At 42.0% G+C, this 25,268-nt stretch overlaps 1 protein-coding gene across 2 annotated transcripts in view; it reads left to right on the top strand.

Moving 5' to 3' along the window:
* The first annotated feature begins 6,588 nt into the window (after positions 1–6,588).
* Positions 6,589–25,268, top strand: part of ZDHHC20 (zinc finger DHHC-type palmitoyltransferase 20) — a 48,897-nt gene continuing 30,217 nt past the window's right edge. For both annotated transcript variants that reach the window (XM_064171761.1, XM_064171754.1), the window contains exons 1-2: positions 6,589–6,979; positions 24,524–24,550. In XM_064171761.1, the coding sequence (XP_064027831.1) occupies positions 6,862–6,979; positions 24,524–24,550 (145 nt within the window). In that variant the 5' untranslated portion in view covers positions 6,589–6,861. The remainder of the gene's footprint in view (positions 6,980–24,523; positions 24,551–25,268) is intronic.

Genomic DNA, 25,268 nt, shown 5'->3' with positions numbered 1-25,268 from the left:
GCTGCTCTCAAGCCAGTCACTGCCCCGCCTATATTGGTGCTTGGGATTGCCTCAACCCAGATGCAGGACACTGCACTTGGTCTTGTTGAACTTCATGAGGTTGGCTTGTGCCAACCTCTCCAGCCTGTCCAGGTCCCTCTGGATGGCATCCCTTCCCTCCAGAGTGTCAGCCACACCACAAAGCTTGGTGTCTTCCACAAATTTGCTAAGGGTACACTCAATGCCATTGTCTATGTCGCCAACAAAGATGTTGAACAAGACTGGTCCCAGGACTAATCCCTGAGGGACTCCACTTGTCACTGGCCTCCACTTGGATATGGACCCATTGACAGCCACTCTTTGAGTGCAGCCATCAAGCCAGTTCTTCATCCATCTAGTGGTCTACCCATCGAACCCTTATTTCACCAGTTGGGAGATCAGGATGTGGTGTGGGACAGTGTCCAAGGCTTTGCTCAAGTCCAGGTAAATGACATCAGTTGCTTGGCCCTTATCTATTACTGTTGTGATCTGTTCATAGAAGGCCACTAGACTTGTCAGGCATGATTTGCCCTTGGTGAAGCCATCCCGACTGTACCAAATCACCTCTTCACTATTTCTCTCTCTCAGTAGCGCCTCCAGGATCTGATCCATGATTTTACCAGGCACAGAGGTGAGACTGACTGGCCTGTAGTTCCCTGGCTCCTCCTTCATACCCTGTTTGAAAATGGGGGTTATGCTTCCCCTTTTCCAGTCAGTGGGGACTTCACCACACTGCCATGACTTTGGGAATATAATAGAGAGGAGTTTAGCAACCTCATCTGCCAGTTTCCTCAGCATCTGTGGATGTATCCTGTCGGGTCCCATGGACTTGAACACTTTCAGGTCTTCAAGTGGTCACAAATCTTATCTTCACTTATGATAGCAATTCTTTCTTCCAGTCCCTGTCATTATATTGCATGACTCCAGGAGTGTGGCTGGAGGCCTCTGCAGTGAAGACTGAGGTAAAGTCATCATTGAGAACCTCAGCCTTCTTCATATTACTTATGATCATTTCACCTTTTTCCTTTCTGAGGGGGCCCACACCTTCCCTAGTCTTTTTACTATTAATATACCTTTAGAAATTCTTGCTGTTTCCTTTGACCTCCCTGTCTAGATTCAATTCAAACTGGGTCTTAGCTTTCCTAACCAGATCTCTTGCTGCTCAGGCAACTTCCTTGTATAGCTCCCATAGTAGCCATCCTTTCTTCCATTCCTTATAGAGTTTCCTCTTAAGAGATAGCATGTCCAGGAGCTCCTTGCTCATCCAGACAGGCCTTCTTGCATTCTTTCCTGTTATTTTCTTTGTTGGTATACATTGCTCCTGGGCACAGAGAAGGTGATCTTTGAACAGTGACCAGCTGTCCTGGGCCACTCTTCCCTCTAGTATCTCATGATACTTTGGCCAGCAGATTCCTGAAGCAAAGTCTGCATGCCTGAAGTCCAGGGTTGCAAGCTTAGAATACATCTTCCTGGTTGCCCTGAGGATCTTAAATTCTACTGCTTCATGGTCACTGCAGCCAAGGCTGCCCCTGAGCCTCACATTAGCCTATTGGTGAGAACAAGGTCCAGCATAGCACCTTTTCTTGTTGATTCCTCTACCATTTGGAGGAGGAAGTTGTCATCTTCCTTCCATCCTGTTTGGCTTCTGTTCAAGGCCTAGTTTCTTCTCAAAAGGTCCTTGCAGAGATAGCCTAGATGGCTTTGGAAAGTGAAAGATACTAGTTCCTGACAGCTGTGCCAAGGGGACACACTCCTTATGCAGTGTAACTCCACAGTGGAAAGGACTATCTAACAATGAATAGTCAGTCCCTCTCTGCCACCTCACAACCTTGACATTGTCCTTGTTTAACCCATTTCACTTTAGTTTCTGTCAGTATGGAAACACTGCATAAAATTGTTACTGGGCAATAGCTAGTCCAAAACCATCTGTCCTGCAACTGTCACTGACTTTCTGTCCTACCCAAGCCATTCAACTAACGCAGAACAGAAATACCAGACACATTGCAGCTTCCAGCTGTACTGGCATCAGAATCCTTCCAAACCACAGGTGGCTGTCCCTGCAGCTCAGTACTGACACGTGCTAAAAGAAGATCTTGTCAACACAGATGTGGCTGTACTAATACCCCTGCTTGTGGAGCTGGAGTCAGCATGAGCAAAGACAGGGATTGCCTCATGTCTTCCCTAGCACAGTGAATCATTTGCTAGTTAAGCCGGTTTTTATTTATGGCTGTGGTCCTTAGTCTTCATGTTAGCAATTGTGCTTATTGTGAAGTAATAGGATTTTGTTATAAAAATCAGTGGGAGCAGGGATGAGCAGAAGATCAGTGCACAGTAACAGCCAGCCACACACAGCATACACTTGCTAAAAGCTCTTTGTAGCTTCACTTCTCTAGCCCAGCCCTCTTCCCTTTAGATAGCAGGCTGCAGAAGACAATGTTTATTCTCACCCCATGTCCTTTGGACAGAGTTGATGGGGAGTCCAGCAGGGTTGTTCAAGGGGGTTTCCACTTGGTGTTCTGCTGGGTTGCAGGTCAGCATCCCTGCCATGTGAAGACATCCACACTCCTACTATCAGAAGATCCTGCTCCCTCCTTCTTACCTTTCCCCATTTTGTCTATTTCTGACCCCACTTTATCATTGCTCTTTCTCCACCCAACTCCTCCCAGATAAACACTCCACTTGCATTAATCTCCCACGCCAACACCAGGAATGAAACAACATGCCTACAACCCTCACTGTTACCAACTACCTCACTGCAGTTCCCATTCTAACTCCTTCCCAACAACCTGTGGTGATGCCCATGGTTCTCCACAGGCTTCAGTGCAGATCACACATGCCATGAAGTTTTCACTTCCAACAGTGGCTGGTTAGACTTACTATATGCTCACATTCCCCTTGTAAATCAGGCTTCCACAGCCCTGTACCAAAGACTTTCAGTAGGCTAATGTTCATGCCTCCCCTTCCATGTCCCCAGGACATCATTCCATCACTGAAGATCCATCCCACTTCTAAGAGAAGACATGTCTTCACTCCTCTTGTGTCCTCCTGACACAAGACGTTCTGCTGTATAGCCCATGAAAAAGAAGTTAACTCCTCACAAAAAGCATCTAACCACTAGTTCAGTGCTTCAGTTGCCAGTAGCTGTGCTTGGTACGATGAATAGCCAGAGATACTGTTCAGTATCAGGTAGCAGGTATTTTCTATAAGGTCAGCAGTTCCTTTTGCCACTTCTGGCTATCCCAGGTGGTTATCATTGTCATCGCATCAGATAACCATCCCAAACTTATTAATGAACTAGTTTGTATGGAATTCAAGATTCATCCCTCCACCCCCATCTTCTTGATTTTAGCTGAGAGCATTTCAATATCAAATTAATTTAGGATTGTTAAATGTCAGATATGCTCATACCCTCAGTATTGTTTCCATGATGTCTAAAAGGTAGAGGAGTTTTGCCAGGCAAGCAGTACAGAAGAGGCACACTCTGAATGTGTTTCAGAATAATTAATTTCTGACATTCTACACTTTGTTCCATATTTCTGACATTCTCTAATTCATTCCATTTATTACAGGATTATACATGGCTTTGTTTGGATATGCTCAGTGTCCCAAACTAACCTGTAGCTTATGTAAGCTGATAAAACTGCACCCCTATAGTATTACTTTGGTTGCAAAGTTACCATGGAGGCTCTATGCAACCTCTGCACCTGCTCTATATTGTGCTCCAATTAAAACAAACAAACAAAACAAAACAACCCAAAACACCACAACCAACAACGAACAAAAAAAATGTTCCCTTTTTGCTTATTTCATACCCCTTTAAGGGAAAAAACAGTTACCTCTAGAAGGACTATTAGCAATTACTCATCACTTGGACACCAAGCATTTAAATCTGTTCCCACTGTCTCAAAGCAAAATGTTAAAACTACCCTGAGAACTGGAGAGAAAGCACATCAGCAACTGTTGCCTGCTTTTACAGATGTTGTGGTAGGCCTGATATGCCAAAATAGGCTTATACATGTCCTGGCTTGCCTAGACAAGTACTTCTGCTATCCCTCTTCTGTTCTGGGGAGAAGCAACCACAGGAAAGAGGACAAAGAACCTGCTGAGTCTAAGGACTTTGGTTTGCCCAGGCTTCTTTACATCCCATGGTAAACAAGGTACACATGCTTAGTCTGTACCTGCCTTGTGCAAGGCCTATGCTTTTCCAAAATTTGGGTAAAGCAAGCCCATGGTTTCACCTAATATGGTCAGGCTTGGATAACTGCCATTCTGATTGGCTATTCTGTGTCCAAAGAACCATTAGTCTCAGGTTACATTGACGAAAGAGATACACAGGTAAATGCAATGTGCTCTGCTGTTGTATTTATGCTTGCTGCCTATCTGCTGCCATTGCTTACTGCCTCAGTGCATCCTGCATTGCCTGGAAACTGCCTGTCTCAAGTTTACCAGGAACAGACTCTAAATGCCTTCATATGATTGGCCTGCATAGCCAGCGTGACATCATGCTAAGATTGCACATCGCAAGACATCCTGCCTACGCCTGAAAGCCTCCTGCCAAGATGGGAAGTCTTGGATACACAGATCATCCAGAGGAGCCAAGGGACAAGGTCAGAGATTGTCTGCCTCTTTTCCCCAGCACTCTAAAGACTGGGAAGAATCAAGTCTCAGCAGCCAACAAGACATTTGAGTACTGTCTGAAGCTGTAGCTAGCACCACGAGTTGGGAAATACTTAAGTAAATACTTAAAGCCTCTCTTGTAATTTACCATTGCCTTCTGCCATAAACAGAAAAGAACTCCTTGAATCCATCTAGCTGGCAAGCAGTATCTGGCCACAGGATCCTGTGATCCTGTGAACCATCTCTTCCAGTTCAGTTAATGTTTACATGTTTTTTTCAAGCTCTTTCTAGATCTAGTTATTCCTCTGTATGTTTCCATGACCATGTGAAGAACTGATTATTATTAAAATTAGTGGTCAGGGGTGGTGAGAGTTCTGAATATCAAAATTAATAAACAATATTAATTTTGGAAAAATATAATCTCACATTAATTACCCCTCCATTACAGAGGAGCCAGAACACTTGAACAATATCCCAAAGATTTTCCTTTCTGTCCTTGTTAGTACTTCTCTAGAGTGACTAGTCTCCATAACCAAGATGTCATCCATGTAACCAGTCACTCCTCCCATGTCTTCTGCCTCTCTCCTTCTCCTATAATGCCTGTAACAGCACTTGCATTACTACACATGCAATTTTGATCTGTCTTTTCTTACCATCCTGATTCTTCTCCTGTGTTCTAGCATGCCTGTACACTTAAACATAATCCCAAACTGACCTCCATCTTTCCATGGTGTCTGGGCACATCTCCCTGCTCCACAATGCCAAGATCAAAGGTCATTGCTTCCTTCCACTGGCCAGATGAGAGGTTGCCCAGGGAGGTGGGGGTGTCATCATCCCTAGATGTGTTCAAAAACCATGTAGACATGGCACTTTGGGACACGGTTTAATGACCATAGTGGTTTTGATCTTGGAGGTCTTTTCTATGAAGAAAAATCCTTGAGCACACATTCTCACACATGCAGGCTGCTGCCACTTGAGCCTTTGTCGTTGTTAGCTGGCAGAGGCTCACAGTCTTCCAAACTCCTGATCACTTATCTTACTGCCTTTTTTTTCCTTTTTCTTTTTTCTTTTTTCTTTTTTTTTTTTTCTTCTCCTTACTGCTTTTTCTATCTCCTCAGCAACAGGCAAGGCCATAATAACTGTTCCTGCCTTCTGCCAAGGCAATCCTGTCACCATTACCACCCATTCAGCCTCTTCAAACTCAACGTGGTCCCAAAAGCCCAGGTTCCTCGGACCACACCAGCCACCTTCCCTCGCCGTTTTCCTCGTCTCCGTTCTGGACACGCCTCTCGCGGTGCAGCTGCGGCGTGTTGCAGCCCCGCACTTCGTTCAGTGGCTTCCACCTCTCCTGCTGCTCCCGCCACAGCAGGGAAGGCCTGGCTCTGCCTTGGGCCACTTCGCCTGCTCGCTGCCACCAGGTGGCGCCAGAGGCCCGCGGGAGCCGCCGCCGGCGAGAACACGGACAAAAGCGCCCGACCCAAGAAGCGTCTGGTTTTGAGGAGAAATGGAGATTTGGTCACGCCTCGAGCCGTTCCAACCCGAAATCCTGCTGACAGCAATGTTATACATGTCGAGCATCAGAAACGTCCATACTCAAGATGATCCTGCCCCCCAAAGCAGCGCCTGTGGCGATGTCTTTCGGGAAGGTCGTGGTGCTGCCCGCAGCTGCCAGGCGCTAACTGAAGTTCAGAAAGCAGCACTCTAAGATATTTCTAAATTAACATTCTTTGCCGCATCCAAAAAGCACTTTGAACCCCACAAGTGCATGGACTTGGTGAGCAGGAGGAGATAACGGCCCGCCGGGGCCCCGGGTCTAGCTGCCTGCACCCGTCCTGGCGCTTCTATTCTCGGAACCGACTCACCCGCCGAGTCGGGATCACAAAAGAGAAGCGCTGAGGTTTAGACTGGGGAGGATCCTGTCCATAAACAGCCCTACAAGAGCAAACCCCACTCGTGTAACTGAGCTGACCGCTCGCCTCCCGCCCGGCAGAGGGCGAGGGGCGGTGGCAGGAGGCAGCGGAGGGCGGCGGGACGCTGAGGTGTTTGGCGGCCCGCGGGAAGGAGGCGGTGGCGAATGCCGAGGCCGCCTCTCTCCCGCCCACTGCGGCCCGCCCAGGGCCTGCCCGCCCGCCCAGGACCGGCTCCGCAGCGGCGGTCGTAGCCGCAGCCGACACCGCCCGTTGCAGCGCCGGCGCTGATGCCTCCTGCGGTGGCCCGGCAGGGAAGATGGCGCCGTCCCACGTCCTCAAGTGTTGCCAGAAGGTGTTGGCCTGGGTGCCCGTGGCCTTCATCGCCCTGGTCGTGGCCTGGTCCTACTACGCCTACGTGGTGGAGCTCTGTGTGTGTGAGTGTATGGGGAGGGTCGCTAGCGCGGGGTGCTGGGAGGACCCTTCACCACCCGCCTCCTCTGGGTCTGCTTTCTCTCCTGCTCCCTGGCGGGGTTTCCTTTACCTTCTCCCGCCTCAGCCTTTCTTTCGGGCGGGCAAGAGGAGCTCCCCTCTCAAGCGCTCCCTCCGCGGCAGGGTTTACCTGTTGTCGCTCGCCTCAGACGTCCTCCCCGGGTTGCAGCCGAGGACGGTGGGAGTCCGCCCTTAGGCGCCTCTTTGTGGGTCCCGGCCCGGGCCGCCTGTGGAGAACCGAGGAACAGGAATGGGGCAGAGGGGGTCTAGGCAGGGTGTCTAGTCGCTTCGCTTGGGGTCACATCCCTCAAGACATCCCTTAAGAAGGCTGTGAGGAGCACGAACACCTCAGGGAGCCGCGCGGGACAGCGTCCCCGCGGGGGCTGGCGGAGCCCTTGGGTAGTCAGTGCCCCTCATGCCTCCCTGCGAGAAGTTTCCCCTCTCTTTTTCTGTTAGCAGTCTGCCTTCTTGATGTGCCAGATAATTCCTTGGCTATCTTATGTGTGTATTTGTGCCTTTTCCCCCGACCTCCCCACCTTCTAATTAAGAAGCCCGGTGTCACTGAAGCGTAACGTGTCTGAAAACATCGCACTTAAGCGGGCGGGGGGAAGGATTTAAAGCTTACGGGATTTTGTCAGGCCGCGTCAAGACTTTTTCTGGACGAGGGCTCAGCGTTATGTAAATCTGACCTGCAGGCAATGTCAGTCAGGATGATACTTTTACCCTTCTCTGTCTTCAGGAAGAAACTTCAGGAAGATGTTGCCTTTCTCTGGGCGCAGTAAATGCAGTGGCACAGTGATGCGCTGTGAGACGTGGTAAAACTTGGAAGCAGCATAGGAAAACTAAGGGACGTGTTATTGAGCACTTGGCGTGTTTAAGTAAGGAAGCTGAAACGAAGTCAAAAGTAGAAAGAACTGTTCTAAGTTGCATATAGGGCTACCTAGTAGTTCCTTGTGCTCCTGTCTTTGATATCTGTATGTGCTTTACATGCATGTATGTGCTTTACGTGCATGTACGTTTTTACATGCTTTGATGGCTGTAGCTAGAAAAAAAAAGGCTTGCATGTACATTGTATCTGGGCAAACTTGTAAAGATATCCTTTCATAACAAATTATGTTACTTTTTTTCTGCAGGAGTTAGGCTAAACTGCCTAGTTTTATGAATGCCAGTGGTATTTCACAGCCTTTTGTGTGAGCTTGACATTTGACTGGAACATAAACCACAGGCAAAAAGCTTTTTGAACTGAAAATAACAAAAAAATGTAAAATAACACTTTAGAGATATTTATGTGAAATGCTGACAGGGGATTTCAGATGTCAGCATATCTGAACTTTCCAGGTTAATATGGTTTAGTTGTGTGAGTAAATAGTACTGGTTTTCTGGGGAAATAATGCTTAAAACTACAAACACTTGGAACCAAATTTTAGACAAACTTTAGTACTGGAGGTCTGGAGCATGGCTAGTTACAGTAATAGACTCACATTTTACAGATGTGATGTGAAGATTTTCTGTACCCATTACAGTCATTTCTTCTCTTGCATAAAGAACACTCAGAGATTGAGAGACTTGCCCAGGGTTACACAGGTGATCTCTGGCTGAATGGGGAACAGAACCTTGATTTCTCTGTTTTGATCACAGACAGGTATAGAGGAGCTTCAGAGAGCCCTTCTGGATTCTCTAGGGTTTCATTTGTGTGAAAGTTATTCAAAGAGTTGGCTCCTATTTATGCAAACACTCTCACATCTATAAATCTGGTTACTAGATACCTGACACTTTTGCTTGCAAATATGCTTTATTCTTAACATACAGACTATTAATAAAAAGTGGTAATTTAATGAGAAAATTACCAATTTTTATTGCTGCCTCTGAATTTTATAGTTGTTACCTGTCTAAATCAAACTTGGTGCCCAAGGATTTTCTTTTTCTGTGATTATTTTTTGTTTGTTTCTGTTATGCATTTTGGATTTGGGATTGGTTGTTTTGTTTGTCATAATGAATTTTGTTTACACTCTTCATAAGAGGTCATCTTATCAAGGGAGAGGAGATAAGTTTTGTGTGGTTTTTTTTCTTTTTGTGGTGAATATTTTTGTTTATTTTTGTGTGCTTTTAAACTGCAACTGGGTTCAAACCAGCACCCAGAGGAACAGAAGATTTTTCTGTTTTTCTTGGCAGGTATGTTTACTTTGTCCCAGTGGTCCTTAGCTTTTATTTTGGTTTGAGAGCTGCTGCTCTATGTACTGTGAAGAAGAGCAAGGCTATGCTCTTACTACTTGGCTAATAAATGAAGTGATGCTGGTCTCTGCACATGTTCATGTGTGGTGGGTGCAGAAGCAAGGCATATGGCTTGTATTTGTGTGGCTTTGGCAAAGGGTGCAGTATAGAGCTGATGTGTGCCTGGCTAAAGTAAAGACAGATGGAGGAAGGGAAGCTTTAGGAAAAAAGGAGACACAATAGAAAATTTCAAGTAAATGCTGAGAGGAAAAGCAAAGTTGAAAGCCCACAGACACAAGTGTTTTTTTTCAAAGGTTATTATTAAAGATTAATGTTAAATTGTAAACCTAACAAGAGGAACAGGGAGAAAACCTTCATTCCACCAACTTTTTTCTTATATTGAGATTTTTCTTCTTGTAGTCCCTGCTCATGTATTAAAGGTTAAACGTTTAGTTAGTAGATCAAGTGGAAGCCAAGTTTAATGTAGCGTCATAAATGATTCCTGATAGTCAAAGTAGAAGATGGTAAAATTTGGGATACTTCTTTGATCACATCATCCTTTTCTTTCAGTTTCACTTTTCTGTCACTTGCTCCACCCTTCTCTGTTGGAGTGCTCACATGTTGCTCAATGACTTCCTTTTGATGTTTGATGAACTCAGCCTTGCTCTATAATTCACTGCTAGTATGTATTTATTTGGTTGTGGTTCTTCTATAACCATTTATTACATAACTTACATGCTGTCCGTGAAGTGTGTATGCCTGAGGAAGATTGGTATGGATAAGATAAAAGGAATAATTACATGAGCTAATTTATTGGTTTCCTCCCATGGAAAATTCCAGCATCTTTGTACCTCTCTGAAGCACTGCTGTTGTATGCTGGTGAACACTCACTGACTTAGACTACTGTTGGTGTGTAGTTGTGATCTATCAGTTACATCAGTTAGTAAGCTGATTGGAAAAGTGAAAACAACCATTTCTCACCAAGTGTACAGAAGTTGAGGGACCGTCAGCAGAATGGAAAAACTCCATGAATGCTTGTAACCAAAGGAACTGCAGAAGACTCAAGGCAAATCCTCATTCATATTTTAAACGTTTTAAAGTAGAAAAAACATGAATTAATACTTTCTTACAAGATTATTTCTTCATTTCACACATAGCTCACTTGGAGCTCTGTTTGCAAGAAGGCACGCAGATACACATAAGGGATACTGTAGGAAAATGCTTTTCATTTGTTCAAAACCACTTATGTATTCTTTCTTGTTATCAAAACATGTTTTGCTTTTAACATTGCTTTTGTAAACAATGGCTGTATTATGTTGGTAATGAATTGGACTGACTGTGTCTGCGTACCACATCCCTCAGAAGCTCAGAAAGAGTGAAGCTCTTATCTCGTGGTTCATTTTCATTGGCTGCTGACTTGTATCTTATTACCTATCTCAACCATTTTTGTAGGTCATGGGCTGTAATACAAGCAATGGTCAGAAGACACTGTATTCATAGAATTGGTTGGAAAAGACCTTTAGGATCATTAAGTCCACATGTAGTAGTAGTTGACACATGTAGTATTAGTTGGTGGGTGAAGCCATCCTGCTTCCCACAGGCAACCCTTTGGCTAAAATGATGATCAGAATTTGATCATGAAGTCTGTGCCACAAAAAAGAAGTTGATTTTGAGTCATCTGCAGATCATAGCTAAGGCTTATTGGTTGGTTTCATTTAAAAAATTAAAATTAAAGAATTTTAAATCTTGTTCAACTTAAGGTTTCATTTCTATAGTTTTACTGTATGTTCTGAAAAGCAGTCCTGCCTCTTGTGGGCCAAGAGTTGTAAGGAAAATTACTTATTTTGTGAATTTGCTAGTCTTGTAGCCGTATGATTGTTGTCATGCCTCAGACCTTTGAAAATATAGGAAAACATGATTTTGAAAGCTACAGGAGTAGTTAGTTGTGTGTTATTTCCATAGCATCTACTTTCAGAAAGGTTTGGGGCTTTTAAATCTGTTGCAATATCTTCTATCTCTAAAAACCTGGCAAACAAAGCAGTTTGTAATTTAGAATTCATAATTTCATGTTGATGGCACAAGCTGAAATCATTGCAGTTTCAGGAGCTCTTGCCAGGAGGGAGATAGCTCTGATCTCCCCAGCGCACAGTCCACATGAGAAGCACATGGTGATATGTTCTAGTGGTCTCATTTGAAGAGTCTGTTGCATAAACAGAGAGAAGGTAATTCCATCTCCTCCTCCAGAAGAAATCTCTACTGTAAATGCTATCAAGCAACAGCAGGGCGATGTTAACAGCAGTGTGTCAGTAACTTGTGATTTCAGACTACAGAAAAAGCTGATGTATCAGCACTGAAGTGCAACTTTTGCATGTTAAGCATGCACAAACCATTCCCATAGGAAAAGATAGTTAACCTGTCAAGAAAAGGAATAGAAAATTAAACAGGTTAAATCATTAGTAACATCTAACTATATGTGCCTCTCATGAATTTCAGAATAGAGATGAACTGTTTTAAATGCACTTAATTGTATTGTAGTCTCTTTGCTCAAGCATGAATATTACGATCTTAAATGAGAACCTTTCATGTTGTTATAAGTAAGTAGAATTCCTGTTGCAGTACTCAGTCTGGATACAGATGCTTTGGAAAACTAGATGCTCAGCTTGAGTAGAAAGATTATCTTCATATAGGGTGCTTTGTCTGTGGGTGCATGCCCTTTATATGGCATGAAATCTGCTCTCTTGGCAGCACTCTTGTGAAAAAAATTGTTCAGAGAGCAACAGAAGTAGTCAGCCTGGTTTCCTAGGTAGTTATCTTCTATCTACTCTTCTGCCAGCAAAAGGATTCCGTCCTTCTTCCCCCTTGCAGCCCTTTACCTGCTATGCCCACTCCAGCTCTCTGTCAGTTCTCCGCTGTATCTGCTAAACCATTCCTAACAGCTCTGGAGTAGCTGCCATCGTTCCTTGATTCCTAGTTGCCATTTGGTCAGAAAGAAATGTAGTGGCCAGTTTGGTGTTGCTGAACTTGCCAGCAGACCAGGCAGAAAACAAGCACTTAAGTTTGTAACAGCTGTTTCCTAACAGGGAGTGTGGACCTGTCTCTTCTACCCATCCATCAACTTTGGTGAGACTTAGTGACATATACTTGGTGTGAGATCTCTACTGAGCTTCAAAACTTGGCTAAAACTGGTCTGCAGGCATGATGATTTTGAAATATGGGAGGCAAAGGACTTAAGGAAAGCAGGTTGGTGAGTGTCTGAGCCAAAGTAGGAACTCTGCTTGTGGTGCTAACCTTTTGCTGTAGCTGTAACCACCCTGCTGCAACACTGTGATTATCTTTTAGATGTGAAGTATAATGCATCTGTTCTTAGTTTGAAAGGTCTTGGATAGTACAAGTATTTAAGATGATGAAAAATAACTTCCCTCATTTTTTTATCTGGTAAAAACAGTAGGAGTTTTCTGTATGCCTTTAGAGTTAGAACAATGAACTAAAAAGTCACTTTTACTCAGGGAGTTTATGTTACTTCATCCCTTAGTAGTCCAGTGTTCCTACAAGAAGCTGTAAGTAAAAGGACCAGAATTTCAAGTGTATGTTTTCAGTAGACATTATTTTGAGGTCATTTACCCACTGCAGACTGGTATGTTCAAGTTCTGCTGTCTACTGAATTTTAAATAATTAAAACTTTATTCTCTAGCAGCTGTTATTTTTGTGAGTTAATGTTTACATGCTGTCCAAAATCAATTTACAATGCTACATAGACAGATAGCTGAGCTGAGTTCTTGTACACCTGCAGCAGGTGAAACACTTAGTTGTCACTGTACCTGCTTTTAATTTGATACTTGGTGTTAATTTTTTCACCCATTCAGTACACCAGCATTTAGCCAACTCTTTGTTGAATGGTCTTCTACAACTAGTAGGAATTTATGCTTGTTTAACATGTATTTTCCTTACAAGTGTTATAAGCTGTAAGTTCCCAAGTTTCCTGAGGCAGCTTTCATGGACCCCACCTGGTCCGTATTCTCCCTGTAACAGGACAAGAGTATCTGTGTTTCTGTCACTAGTATGAATGAAATGTAATAGTAGCGTTTGGGAAGTAGCTACAGGCCACTTTTTTTGTATGAGCTGAATCTTCACCACGGTGAGTCAGGAATGGAAGGGACAATGAGAGTGCAACAAATGCATTTGTTCTTTCAGCCACTTCCCCAGTCTGACCTCCTCTCACTGTCACTAAATTGTTTTGTGTGGGGGTGAGCTGTCATGAGTCGAGGAAAAAAAAACCCTCTTGTTCCCCCCCGCCCCCCATCCACAGTGCCGTGCCTCCTCTGCAACCTTTGCCTGTTTTGTCTTATCTGTGCTAAAAATCAAGTTCCTCCTCTGCACAGTATTTCAAGCCTCTACTTTTCTTTTTTTCTTTCTTTTTTTTTTTAAAGGCCAAATGGCTCATCTGTTCCTTACTCATGTGCCTTTCTGACTTAAAATTTTCTTAGGAGATTGTGGAAGAGAGATGGATCATGAGAACAGCATGCTTTCCCTTTCTAGTTTCTGCAGCCCTCTGATGCTATATATGGTGCAGCATTGTCTCAGATGTGAAGCATGAAGCCATTTTAATCATATGATTTACAGAGAGATTGAGAGAGGTTTGTTCAGGGAGGTTGGTATGTAGTATTGCAGTTGTGCATCTTGATACATGTTTGTGGATTCTTATGCATCTTTTGTAATGTGCTAAGCAGAAAGAAAGGCTTGGAGGGCAAAAAGAGGAAAAAAAGCTCTTTGGGAAAAAATAGGTTTAATTTATATTAAATTTTATTTGGATTAAATCTAAGCAACCTTGAGAGGAGCAGATATTATTTGTTTGAATACACTTTAAATAAACATTTTATAAGCTGTTTTGCAGTTGTCTGGGGTAGAATTAGAACTTTTATTAAGTGTCTCAGCCACTGCCTTATATCATGTGTGCAGAGAACCTCTTACTATACCAGTTTTGAAATGGAGCCCAAAAGAACAAAATGTGATTTCCTTTCTGTTTTGAAAAATACAATGTAACTAACATGGAGGGGGAGTTTTGTGGGGTTTCTTTGGAGTTTGGCTTGGGTTTTGTCTTTTTTTACAGTACCTGTAAAAGTATGCAGGCTCTGTATAGGATTTCTGTGGAGGTGTTTTGCATGTTTATCAGTTTAGTGCTTAACTTTCATGTTCCTTTGTTTGGAGTCTTTAAAATAGTAATATATTTTTAAAGGATTGAGTTTAACCTAGTAATTGCATACAGAGATACTACTTTCTGTGTTGTTGGGCAGGTATCTGCTGAGATAAAGCTAAAGAAGCACCTGGTGGGTGCAGAGGGTAGGCTCGGACTTTTAAAATAATTCATAATTTAGACAAAGGGAAGCTTAAAGACCACTGAGCATTAGATTCAGTCATTTTCTCTCTTTTGCATGGCTTTTTTCTGTTGACATTCTCAGACGTGCAAGTATGCTGTGTTTCACCCTACTTCCCACACTTTAGAAAAGCCACGTGGAAAACTCTTTAACCAAGGAGCAATTAGAAGGGAAATAGGCATCTGTTTGTGAGCAGGAATGATTGTCTGTGCAAGCTGCTAGGCACATACAGGGTACCAAGAGCTGTACTGTCATGCCTCAGCTGCGTGATTTTGTGACAGCCTCCTACTGTGAGACAGTGCTCTCCTCTTGCAGAGAGCTTCTCTGGAGTGGCTGCACCTCCTGATCGTGAGGCAGCAAGTTTAAGGGTCTGGGTCACTTGACACTTCGTCTTTAGGTGTTTAGAAGTAATCACGTTCCTGATAAAAATTCCCGTAGTTTAATGTGGTTCCTGACTTACCAGGAGCAATAATTTCATGTTCTTCACAAATACAGATTTTCGCTAGTCTGCCACACTCCAGTACTTCAGCTGTTCGTGCAGCTGAGTTATGATATGTCAGATCCTAGGAAGGTGAAAACAGAATTTAATTCTCTTAGGAAGTGTAATGCATGCATCAGACTCTACTCATTTTTTGCTAGACAGTTTGCTGGTGCTGCAGTGTTATATCCAGTGCTTTCCCAGGGGAGCCCTAACACATCTCCAGGGTGCAGTAGACAGCACTGTTTTTTACCTTTGGCACATGCTGCATTAGAACCTGTATTATTTCACCTGACCCTTTTACAAAGTTCTGAGTTAACGCTTTCCAAGGATATGTGATGAATTGTAAGAAAGCAGGAGAGTTCTGAGGATTTTAGTTCTTTCTTGGAAGCAATATCTACTGAATGAGAGCTGTATGGGTGGTAGGCTAAGGTCTTCTGTTTGTTTGCCTCTCTGTTTACTCTGGAGTATCCAAAAATCCCTTTGTGGTGGCTTGTGCAGTCTTTGCACTGTCACTTTTCATGTTCCTAAATGATAGTAGTAGTGAATAATAGCAGATGGTATTTAAAGGAGACCCTGTGCAACAGGAACATGACCTTCTGATCTTGTCTTCCATTCAAAGCTTTCTGTCCTATTATCCCTGATGTTTTTTCCCCTCTGCAGCACCTGGACCCTTTGTTATATTCCTAGGGAGTCACTGATTATTTTTTCCTTTTTGCAAAATAACTAAAGGAAGTGTCTTTAGCTATAGTCAAGGTTTGTCCCTAGGTATTTGTAGTCCAAGATTTAATGAGTGATGCTGTGTTTTGCAAAAAGAGCAGGGAGCTAAGCCTCCAGCATCAAAAGATGGCAACATTTGTTATCAACCAGCTTGGTTAGTCATACACAGGCAGTTTCTGTAAATGTCCATGAGATGTCTTCAAATCATTTTTAATCCATGAGTATTTGAATAATAAAGATAAAAACTATGTATTAATGTTACAAGACCAGTATGTTGAAGGTAGTCATCCTCCACCATTAAGCTTTCCCATAACTAGTAGATGCTTTTTCAAAACAAAACTCCCTCAAAGGGCACTTTTGCAAAGCTTATTATTATCTTATTCATGTAAATTACCTTTCTGACTGCTATGTTCTTAACGTGTCACCAGCAGAAAATTAGCTCTTCTCATCACAGGTAGTTCCATGCTTAATCTCATGTGCCAAACACCAGTCAAAACTAACAAATGTAATCAGAATTTTTAACTTAAATACAGTACACCAGTAACCTAGTGCCTGAGACAGGAGGTCAGCTTGCTGGGCAGTTTGTTTTCTCCCATTACCTCATGAACTTAGCAGCAGTGAAATCCTTTTCTGAGAAAAGAATGCCTAATACTTCATAATGAGATTTACAGGGAGATTTTTATCCAGAGTTTTATTAGGAGACTTTTATCCTGATATTTGAGGAAACGATTGTTGCAAGCAGGGCCAGTAAGTAAGGGGAAATCTGATTTTGGAAGAGTCCAAAGCCAAATGCAAGACGGGTGCCTGGTTAACAAGGCAAATCCCTACTGTCTGCTGAAAGTTCTCGCCACTGAGTGATGGTTCCTGTCTGCAGGTCCAGGAGCTGTGTCTGGAGTTTTTGTTCTTCAGGAACTGACACCCCTGCTTTCCCACTGTCATGCCTCACAACAGTGTGGAATACCTAAAGACTGTCACTCTGTATTTGTCTGTCTAAAGTAGAAGTAAATGGATTTGCTAGTAGCATCCTGAGCTCTAAGACACTCAGCTTTGACTTGAATATTCAAGGCAAGGATTGATCTACAGTCACAACCGTAAATTAGTGTTTGGGGGGAAGACAAAAAAGAAAAAGTTATTTCTTAATTACCTGAAAAAATCTATTATGAGAACGAGTTTTGTAGGGTTTTGTTTGCATGTTTGGTTGGGTGTTTTTTTTTGGGGGGGTGGAGTTTGTAATGCTTTTTCTCCTTAAATATATTGATAGTTTCTAGTATTAGCTTCAGAACGTCTAATCTTATGCAGGGTGTATAAGACAACTCCATAGAACATCTGATACTAGGACTCTTGTCAACACAAGCTGATTATCTTGTTTGTCTCTCCTGTCTCTTGCAAGTGTCCTAGAAGTGTTTTAACTGCAGAACCACTGGAGTTACTTCTAACACAAAAAGCCTTTTCACATATCCAGGCACTGGCGTGTAGTGTTACTATGAGCTTGATCTGGCCAGTTCAAGTGTAAATACGCCTCCTTCAAATGTAAATGTAATTAATTAGTGGTGTGGACACAAGCTAGCTCCACTCAAATGCTTCTGAGTTTTCATGCCTTTCTGCCGTTGCTGTTCTTTCCTATTCCCCAGTGTGCTAGAAGGAGCACAGCTCATTGCCTTGTGCAAGCAAGAGCTCTCTGTCTTTCCAGAAGAAACCAGGCTTTCTTTTGGCCTTGTCTGATAGCTTAAAGGCAATACTAGAGACAATTTATTATTTACAGCACTTCCAAACTATGGAGTGATAAAGCTGTTACTGTTATGAGACTAGAATTTTTGGGAAATGACTAAATGAAAAAAGTCTAATAATTTATGTAAGTAGTCAAGGAAAGTCAGTAGAAGTAATGCTTGGGTTTAAAATCCATAAAAATATAAATAGAATGAGTAGCAGCATAAGTGATTTAAATAGCTGAAGAAGATCAAGCTACATTTGATTTCTCTGGGCAATTATGGTGAATTGAAAGTGAGTAGTGTTTCTCAGGGAATAGGGCTTTTCAGGGACAGCAAACCTGGTACATTGCTGCAGCTGAACACTTGCTTCATATGCAGAAAAAGCCTGCAGTTATTTGGACTGATATATCTCATAATACATTATGCTTCTCAGTGCGGACTCAAGTGTGGGACTGTGTTTAAGACCTGGCACCACTTCACCCTACATGCTAAGGAAGCATAACTTTGGGGTTTGAAATAATTTAAAACATGCAGGCATCTGGTGAGAAGATTGTTAGGAAACCTTTGGAGTTATTTTTCAATAATATTATGTAGAGACAGAAGTAAGGAAGCATCTGTAGGATTTTGTGGATTCCAAAGGTCAGCTAACTTTGCTGCTGTGTGTGAGAACTGTGGAAGTGGTGGCAGAGAATTTAGTGTTCCCAAATACACAGCAGAAATATCTCCATTTGTCATAGCTTAATTTATCGCTAAATGTAACTCAGTACCCAAGGAGTATCCTGCATTGATTATGTTAATTTCTGCTGTAGCCCTCTTTGTATTTATGCTTGTATTTGCCGCACTGAGGGTAAAAAGACATTATCTTAATAAAAAGCTCCATTATTATTGTGATAAGAGAATATTTTCTGGGCAGAAAGCCTCTGGGTGCTCTAAACAACTTTGTTATTTTGAAAGTATTGTGTTAGTACAACACATACAACAAATCACAATGGCTGGTAACAAATAACAGAACACTTCTGCACTGCAGTGTGAACTGCCAGATTTAAAATATTCATTTGTTTTACCTGGTCTCTGTGATAATGTTTCTTTGAATCCTGTAGCAATAGGCATAGCAGTGACAAAGACAGAAAAATCTGGTTGCCATAAACAACACAGCACCCCAGCTGCAAGTTGTCTTTTCCCTGACTGCAGTTTTCTTCCTCCATCCCAGATTTCTCTATCCCCTCTGCCTCCCTGCAGTGCCTTTTAAAGCATCACGTTGTGATGACTTGAAGTCACAAAGTAGCTCGCTCAAGTGATGTTGCTGTGTGTGGTGTTTGTAAGGAATTTTGCCTCTAGCTCATGTGCTTGTGGAAGTGACTGTCCTGCTTTAAGACCTCGGTGATCCTGGGAGGGTTTCTTTTCCCTTTTATGACAGGCTGTGTGTAACCCAGGACAGCAAGAGGTCATTCACTGCCATTCACCCTTCATCACTACAATTCCCTGCTGTTTGTGGTCACTCAGACTTGCCTTCATTGGTAGCTCAAACCTGATCTGAAATGTTCAGGAAGGGAAATACTTGCTTTTGTTGTTTGTCTACCGTAGTGGGAGGAGTGTGCAGTCGGTTAAGAGGGGTAACGTCATACACCCCAACAGCAGGACCTGTCTACCACAGGTCATGTCTCAGAGTCAAGCACTGTGTTAGGCCTGGCCAATGGTGCACCCACAGTGCAGACCAGCCCCAAGCAGTGCTACCACTCGGGCACACAATGTGGCCACACTTGCTCTTCTTGACAGTACCGCACAAAGGCTTGTCAAGCCACCTGTCCTGTTCACCATTCTATAAAACCTTGCTTTCTGAGGTAACCAGCAGTGCATGCAGGGGAAACCTATGTCCTATTCCTGACAATCTGGAGTTTTAAAATGCATCAGTTTAGCACCAGATGAAGATAAATCAGTTCTAGGTTTATATGGATCAATTCCTGCAGAAAACACTCATTCAGGTTGGTGGCAAGTGGGGTGTGCAATTCCTGGGCCCCCGTAGCCTTTCAGCAGGGACCTAGCAGCATCTTCCTGCATTAGCTTTTGGCTACATGGTGCTGTCATCTCAGTCATCTTGAGTCATTTGTCTAAAAACAACTCCCTGCTGCTTAGGAAGAAAAGCACCTAGTGGGTGCCTGCCAGTCAGGAAATGAGAAGTAGCTCAGTGTGGAAAGTTCACAGAATTATGGCTTTTAGAGAACAGTGGAGAGGTGCTAAGGTCTTCACGCTCTGGTGCTGCTGCATAGAAGTCAGATGAGTATTTGCTCAAGGAGGTTCACTCATCTGTCCCACTTGTGTCAGTAAGTAATGTTTCTGCCGTATTTGTTTGAGTGATTAAGGTCTACATTAGCAAGTGAGAACTAATTGCCATTCTCTGAAGAAATGAAAGACTTTGGATAGTGTCAGTGGTTCCTGCCTTTGCAAATAGAGTGGTGCCTAATGGAAGTTTCATTGCTGGTAACTTCTGGATGTATGTGTGTGTGTTTATGTTTTTTAACCCTTAAAACTTGAGACAGGGCTATACGTGTGGTGAATTAATCGCCTGTCTTCTCACCCATGAGGTATGTCAGCCAAACTGTCAATGTTACTCTTGAGATCCATGTCAAAGCTGTAATACCCAAAGTATGACTCCTGCTAGGAGCTATTGTGGGAGAGGACAGAAGGAAATTGACATAGCACATCGGTAACAAGATCAGTTCTGTTATTTTCCTGTACTTCTACCTTAATTGCAATTGAATTCCTGTCTCTGCAAGGAGCATACCTGGCTTTGTTTGGAATATGCCGTTTGGATCAGTAGAGGAGGTGTGGTTTGTGGGTTTTTTCTCTTCCAAAGTTGAAGGAAAATGTGTCATCTTATAGCATGCCATGGTCTTGGCAAATCAGTCTACCTTTTTGCCTCACACTGGAAAGATTTGGAATTTTTCCTATTCTGCAGTGATTTGGAAGGTGATAGAACACTTCATAGCAATCCTGAAAATAAATGTGAAACTCAAATCAAACCATCTCCGTAAACATGCTTGTTCAAAGATATTCTGGGAGATTTCCTTAAAGCAGCTTAAAAAAATTCTAATTTTTTTCTCAAATTTGCACCTCTGGCAGTTCAGTCAGGAAGACTGTTTCTAACAAATGACATTTTCCCTCTAGTCTCATTTGTTATACAACTAATGATGTCCCTATGTCTGCAGGATTGTTTCCTGTGATAACCTTTTGGCATGTGCCTCTTTCATTCTTGTGACAGAGGTGAGATGAAAGATAACAGTCAACAATGTAAGGATGGGTATCTAGAAAGAGGCGTAACCAACAACTATGGTAATAAAGGAAAACGTGTGTTTGCTACCCGGGGTGATGCTAGGTGTCTGAATCAAAACTAAAACAACTTTTTTCATTCCTTTTTGAGGAAAAAGCCTTTTAACATGACCGAGTACATTTGGATCCAGCCGCATAAAAGGCTATGTCGTGTATTTTGGAGTGAGACCACATAATTAGTTTTGTGTGCTTCATGTTGCAGTGACCCCAAAGCATTGGAAGGTCCAGTCTGTAAGCTGCTCAGTAGTGCAGGACTGGCAGGCAAAGCATGTTTGGTCTGTATGTTCCTGGACAAGTTCAGTGCAGACCCATTTACCTTTCTTCACAGGCAGGCTTTACTGAGCTGCTTCTTTAGGACGATTTTTGAAACCCTGAGGTGGCCAAGGTAAAGCTCTGCATTGCAGTCAGACAGAGCTCGTTTGCTTTGTTACAGCACTGAGCAAAGTGAACACTGGGCTAAATTGATGCTGAATCCTTTGAAATTACAAGGCTATAGTGAATATTTTTGCTCTTAATTTTCCTTTTGTAGATGAGCAATAGTTTGCTTTGGGGATATATTTTTAAATCATCACATGAATAGCTGTTCTACAGTGCTTACATTTCTGAAATTTGGGCAGGTTTGTGTTGACTGCAGTGCTGAAGGCAATAACTTGTGCTCATGCATCTAATCTAGTGTGTAGTGCTGTTGCATTGTGAGATTAACATATAAATCAGAAGCAGTGCATATTTTGTTCAAAAAATACCAATATGCAAAAAGGCAACACTGCTTTTTCTTCCACTCTGCCTTCTATACAAGAAACCATGATTCAGAAATTATTAAAGTGAAGATGGTATTAATTTAGTGGAAGATGATGGTAGTATCTAAGTAGTTAGAAGCAGTAGAGGAGGAAAGTAATCAAGGGCTGAGCCTGTTACTTTAAACTACAGGACAGGGATGGTGGTACACAAGGCTTGTTCTGTGGAATCATTTTTCCTGAACCACAGTTCAAAAGCTAGAATTTATTTCTTCATGGTACAAAGCTGCTTGTGACATTACCAGCCAAGTAAATACTTAAGCATCTGTTTCAATGTAAAGATTAAATATTAACTTATTTAAAGAGGGCTTCTCTTTGTGGTATAATGGTCCTGTAAAGCTCTTGATTTGCTGTTCGCTGAATGAATTTGGACAAGCAGTAGGATTGCTGTTCATATAGTCTGACAATGAGAATAACAGCAGTGAAAGAGACAGAAACAGTTGTGTGAACTTCTGAAGCAGAAGAAAACTGCCTATCATTTTAGTTTTTTTGAGGATGATAAGACAGGATGAAAATTACTGGAGTTTCAGTGTTGGTTTTTACCTCAAGCTGCAGGAGCTTGCCAAAGAAAATTGTGCTGCACAGTCTCATAACTGCATTCTGACCTAGGCGACCTAGGTACAAAAAATACGTTCCTGATGCTGTGAAGCTTTAATTATTCTTTATGAAGTTTATTTAGGGATCTTTTTGATGAAGTCTCACAGGTGACATTATCTTAAAACTTCTTTTTCTACACATAAAGACTGTTCATTATTTTGAGTCATCAAACATCAAATTTGGCTCACAATTTTGTGCTGAGAATAGAAATGAGGCTACAAATTATGAAGTGCTTTAGTCAGAACTGCTTACAAAAATTTCCTATCATGTTCTGGCAGTGTTCTCCCATCCCATAAGAGGATAATTAAGAACTTTTTTATGTTTCCTCTCTAGGGAAATACTTGTTTGTCCATCTGTCTGCAATGATATTTACTTAAGATATATGAGGAGCCAAACATAAAGCTTTATTTTAAGTACTTTTAGTACTTATTTTTAAGTTGAGTGAGCAGCCCTATTCATTAAATCTTTTCATTTTCACCTTTTTAATGTTTTGTTGTTTTTTTTTCTCCTTGTGTTGAAACATTTTTAGCTGGAAACATAAAACATTAGTAACATTTCAAGTAAAACCACTCATAGGATATACTTTAAAAAAAAATAATGCAACCTCTACCATGCAGTGGAGTAGTGCTGAGGTTGCAGGTAAGTATGAGAACAGGTCCAGTTGTATCATGACACAGCTGGATCTGTTCTTATACTCTGCAGGTAATCATGTCCTTCAAGGTCTGTTTTTCTGCATGGATTGTGTCCCTGTTTCAGGCAGAAACATGGGAGGAGGATGTGCAAGAATGTGCAACTTATGTCAAATTCAGCTGTTCTTTAGGATGTGATCTCCTTTAGTGTAAAACCAACATTGTTCTATTCTAAATGGGAATGTCTTCTTCCTGTAGGTGGAAGGAAAAAAAAGTTTTTCCTTTAACTTTGTAGAAGCTCCTATGGACAGATAGAGGGTGCTGAGTGGATGTTTTAAGGAAGAGGGAGGAGAGGAATAAAAAAAATTTAAAAAAAAAAAAAAAAAAATAAAAAAAAAAAACCACCAAAAAACTCTCCACCCAACCAAACCCACATACCTGAACAAAAAAAAGGTCATCTGTACCTTGAGGAATCACCTCATTACATCTTGTGTTGACTATAAAAAGGAGACTTGTGTTGACCATAAAAAGGAGAATGGCTGCTTAATATAGTCGTAGACCCTTTTCCTATAGATATCTGCAGTTCAGTGACATGCACGCCAACTCTGTGACCAAAGTAACCCTTCAGAAGGAAGTCTGCAATGCATACTGAAGCCCTGTGGATTTAAGACTCTAGTGTGCATTGAGAAAAAGCTCTTTTGAACTGGCATGCAGACTAATAACTGTAGAAATGTCAGAGCTGAGAGAAGAGAGACGATGTGAAGTAGGCAAGGTGTGCACTGGTAACCCTTTGCTCATGCTGATGACCAGAAGCTTAAATTTGATGTATAAGATGAAGAGTCGAGGAAAGATCCTTTCCTTACTGAGTTTCAGGAATTCAGTGCATCACTACAGTAAGTGGAGTGGTATGAACAAAGCAACCCAGTAAGTACAGCAGCTCTCTATAGAGTTCAGCATCTTAACCTCTACCAGTGAATTAAGTGTGAAGATTTCTAAGAAGCTTGAGGGCAGAAGGATGTACTACTAGTAGTCAGGCAGCATAAAAAAGTAGATTTGAACAGTAGAATTTCCTCTTGGGTTTGAAAGAGATGAGGATGTAGTAAAGGAAGTGGAGAAGTTTTAACTATACCTGTGCATTCAGATTGGGATTGGAGGAGTGTAAGTGAAAAATAGTATGTGATGGGAAGAGAGGAGTGGTAGGAAAAAGCCAAGACAAAGAACTAAGTTACACATAGCAGTTTCACAGGGAATTCTCTAAGAAGTTCTTTTATTTAATTTCCTGCTTTCCAGTGTTGCATCTGTTGGCCTCAATGTTGCATGTATTGGCCTAGTTGTTGACTTAGGAAACATTCATAGGTGCATATCTGAAGTGGAACGTGCTTACATTATGATCTAATGGATGTGAAAAGGAGTGTGCTTGCTTGGTTAGTACAGGGAACTGGATCTCTTAAAATTCATCCACTGACTCACCAAGTCTCAAGGATTGGCAGGAGGAATACTAACTTCTGTTACCCCAGAATAAGGTAGAGAGGCTCTACTTAAAACCTGAAGTATGATTTGGAACAAGTCAACTGTCTCATATATCTCACTTCTAGTCAAACATTTGATCCAATACAGATTTACTTACCATATATTCTTTTTTTCTCTTTCAGTCACTATTTCTTCAACTGCAGAAAAAGGTAATTTTTTTCTTTATTTGTTTAAATAAAAATGTAAATAGTTTTGTTACGCATATCTTAAGGGACATAGAATTTAAATATACTGTTTTGTGTAAGCTATATTTAGTAAGTAGACCAGTGCTAAGAAACAAGGTAAATATTGTGAGATTGAGTCTGTGTAGCTTCTAGTTCCATGAGTTTGGGATGATGACAAAATCTGTGAGTAACACAACTATGACTTAGGTTTGCAAATATTATTTAAATTAATACCCATCCTCTAAGAGCAGAAAAAGGAGAAGGAGCCACAGCAGATTCACAAGTCCCTTTTCTGTTTATGCCTAAACACACCCTGTGACCTGAAAGACTCCTAGAAGAGGAAGAATTGTTGTTCTACATCTTGCCGTTTTTCAAACAGCTTACCAAATTCATCAGAACTCCTTTTTTTAGGACTGGTCAGAACTATGCAAAATACAACCATGTCAAAGGGGGCTGCAAGTTATAATTTTACATTTCCAGGTCAAGTACTGAAGGCTTTGTTTTAACAAACTTCATTTAGGTCTTTGTATTGACTTTGGCAAGTACGTGCCACAGCGTGTAGTATTTAGAGATACAAACCCACCAGAAAACTTCCAGCATTCTTGCTCTGCCACTTCTCCTAATTGCACACAAAAACTAATCTGTGATGCAATTCCACAAGCTCAATATACAAGTGTGGTTTATATTATTTTCTTTTCCTGTC

Source organism: Pogoniulus pusillus, chromosome 3, assembly GCF_015220805.1.
Source record: "Pogoniulus pusillus isolate bPogPus1 chromosome 3, bPogPus1.pri, whole genome shotgun sequence".
Taxonomy (NCBI): Eukaryota; Metazoa; Chordata; class Aves; order Piciformes; family Lybiidae; genus Pogoniulus; species Pogoniulus pusillus.
This window is presented reverse-complemented; position numbering and strand designations above follow the sequence as displayed.